The sequence below is a fragment of the Numida meleagris genome, chromosome 1, assembly GCF_002078875.1.
Source record: "Numida meleagris isolate 19003 breed g44 Domestic line chromosome 1, NumMel1.0, whole genome shotgun sequence".
NCBI lineage: Eukaryota > Metazoa > Chordata > Aves > Galliformes > Numididae > Numida > Numida meleagris.
In genome coordinates this window covers 91,867,531-91,870,078 of record NC_034409.1, presented here as the reverse complement: position 1 = coordinate 91,870,078, position 2,548 = coordinate 91,867,531, and the positions used below count along the sequence as shown (strand labels likewise).

General features: G+C 64.7%; 1 protein-coding gene across 1 annotated transcript in view; it reads left to right on the top strand.

Annotated features, from left to right (window-relative positions):
* Window positions 1,459-2,548, top strand: part of CADM2 (cell adhesion molecule 2) — a gene marked incomplete in the record, with an annotated part of 648,988 nt that continues 647,898 nt past the window's right edge. The window contains 1 exon segment of the mRNA XM_021402877.1: window positions 1,459-1,965. Coding sequence (XP_021258552.1) covers window positions 1,905-1,965 — 61 coding nt within the window.

Here is a 2,548-nt window from a genome sequence, read left to right as displayed (position 1 = left end):
ACAGACAAGTCCAGCAACTTCAATATAATAAAGTACTCTGATTTCATTAGAGGTTTTGGCAAAGAGTGAATGATCATAGAATCATAGAATCATAGAATTGCTCAGGTTGGAAAGGACCTTCAAGATCATCAAGTCCAACCGCAACCTAACCATACTGCTTTAACAACCCACCGCTAAATCATGTCTCCGACCACCACATCCAAACGTTTTTTTGATACTGTGCTAAATGCTAACTAAATGAAATTGAAGAAGCAGCTTGCCATCTTGGGTCTCCTACATTCAGTATTTGATCTTTCAGACTGTGAGCAGTTTAGGACTCCTGACTGAATGCTGAAAATGCTTCCAAAGAAAGCCTTCAAATAAACACCTTCTTCAAGCCAGTCAGAGTCGGGGGAACACACATGAGAGTCCAGAAAGATTCTTACTCCTGTTGTCTGGGTGCCTTGTAAGAGGTCTTGTTACTACTGCGCGTGTGGATGGTACACATACACACTTTCTTTACAGAGGCTCGTACTTAATTCTGGAGGTACATGGGACTCGGCCAGCCTTTCTTCTGCTGCTTGCCAGTAGACAGGCGGAAAAGCAGACGGAGGAGAAGGTGCTGTGTGCCTCCCTTGGAGGGAGAGCAAGCAGCATGGCTGGGTCCCTTCCACGGAGCCTGGCTCTGGCAGCGAATCGCGTATTTTCCCCACCAGCGACAAGGAGGAGCTCTCCGGTCCCTGCCTGGATCGGAGAGGGGCGCGCAGAGCACCGGCGCTGGAGATGAGACCACCGCACCGCCTCTCGGCTTCGCGGAAGCCACCCACCGCCCGGACAGCCGGCGGAACGCTGCCTCCCCGGACCCGCAGCCCGGCTCGCACCGCCATCCAGCCCCGTCGTGCTCCGGGCCCCGCTCCTTCCCGCGGCGCGGCAGCACGGCCGCCTCCCCGCTCCGAAGGCGCCGCAGCCGAGCCCGCCCGGCCCCGAGGCGGTGCCGCTCGCGCCGCGGGCCGCCGCTTCAGGACCAGCTCTGGACAGCGCCCCGCAGCCCGACCCCGCCTTCCCGCCGCTGCTCGCCGCCCATTGGCTGGAGAGCCGCCGCGGAGCCGGGGCTGCCCGCGGTTGGCCCGAGCCGGCCGCCACTCAGCGGGGCAGGAGGGAGGAGCTGGCGCCCGGCTCGCGGCTGGAGCCTCCGGGAAGCGCTCGTTTGTTTTGTAACCCGGCGTCTCGCGCTTCTCCTGGCACCGCCTCATTGGCGGTCCCGGCGAAGCGGGCGACTTCTCATTGGAAGGCCGCCGCTGCCACTCACGTGCCCACCTGAGGGGGCGGTCCGCAGGCTCGGGGGCGGTCCGTGCCGTCGGGGGCGTGGCCAAGGCGGTTGCGGAGGCGGGCCCGAGGCTCAGAGTGGGCCGGGGTGTGGCGCGAGGGGGCGGGGCTTCTCGCAGAAAGGGGGCGGGGCTAGCGGCGGGGGCGGGGCGAGGCCAGGGGAGCCTCGCAAGCGGAGATTGCCCTTGTGTCTCGAGCCGGGAAGCGGCTGGGAGCGGAGCAGCCTCGCCGCAGCGCCCGCCGGCAGCGGGACGAGACGGGACGGGACAGGCGAGCGAAGCGGAGCGGAGCGGCGGGCAGGCGCGGCGCTGGGGGCGAGCGGAGCCACCGGGGGCAGCCGGCACCGCTCCGCGGGGGGAACCTGCTCGGCAGCGGCAGAGAGCGCCGCTCCCCCCCTCCTCCCTCCCCAATCCACCCCCGCGACCCTGGTCCTCCTCCTCCTCCTCCTCCTCACCCCACTGGATACAGCGAGGGAGACACTGCGGCGGAGGCGGCGGCGGCGGCTCCTGCGGGGGGAAGGAAGCGCCCGGAGAGCGGAGCGGCGGGAGGCTGCGGATCTGCGTGCCTGGCGCCCACCCAGCCCGAGGGGAGCCCCCAGCATGCGGCTGAAGCCCGGCGCGCTCCTGCGCTTCTACAGCCTCTGCGGGATCCTCATACAAGGTACCGTCTCCCCCTCCTCCGCGGGAGGGACCCGGGGGGGCATCGCCGCGGCCCCGCTGCCCGCCCGCCCCGCTCCGCTCCGCCGGCCCCGCTCAGCCCGGCGGCGGCGGCAGCGCGCTCGCTGCTTTTTTCTTTTTTTTTTTTCCCCTCTCCTCAACTGTTTTTTTTTTTTTTTCCCTTGCTTTCCCACGCTGGCTGAATGTGACTTGACCCCGTTTCAAAAAAGTTTGACATAGTGCTTCAACATTTCCGCATTCCTCCCCGACTACAAAGGCTGCAGCCGCCTCCTTCTGCTTTCTGTCTCTGCTCTCTGTCTTCACACTCAATGAAATCCTTCATCTGCCCCTGCCAAGCCGCCCGCATACCGCAAGGGTCGCGAAGAGCGGCGCGGCGCGGCGCGGCCCGAGCGCCCCGGGGGGTCCCGGTGCAGTGCGGTGCGGTGCGGTGCGGAGCGGTGCGGCCGCCCCGAGCAGCGCAGCATGCGGGGCGCTGGAAATCACCCTGCCGGGCGCCGGGCTTTCTCCTCCCTGGGAAATAACCTTTTTTCTTTTTCTTTTTCTTTCTTTCTTTCTTTTTTTTTTTT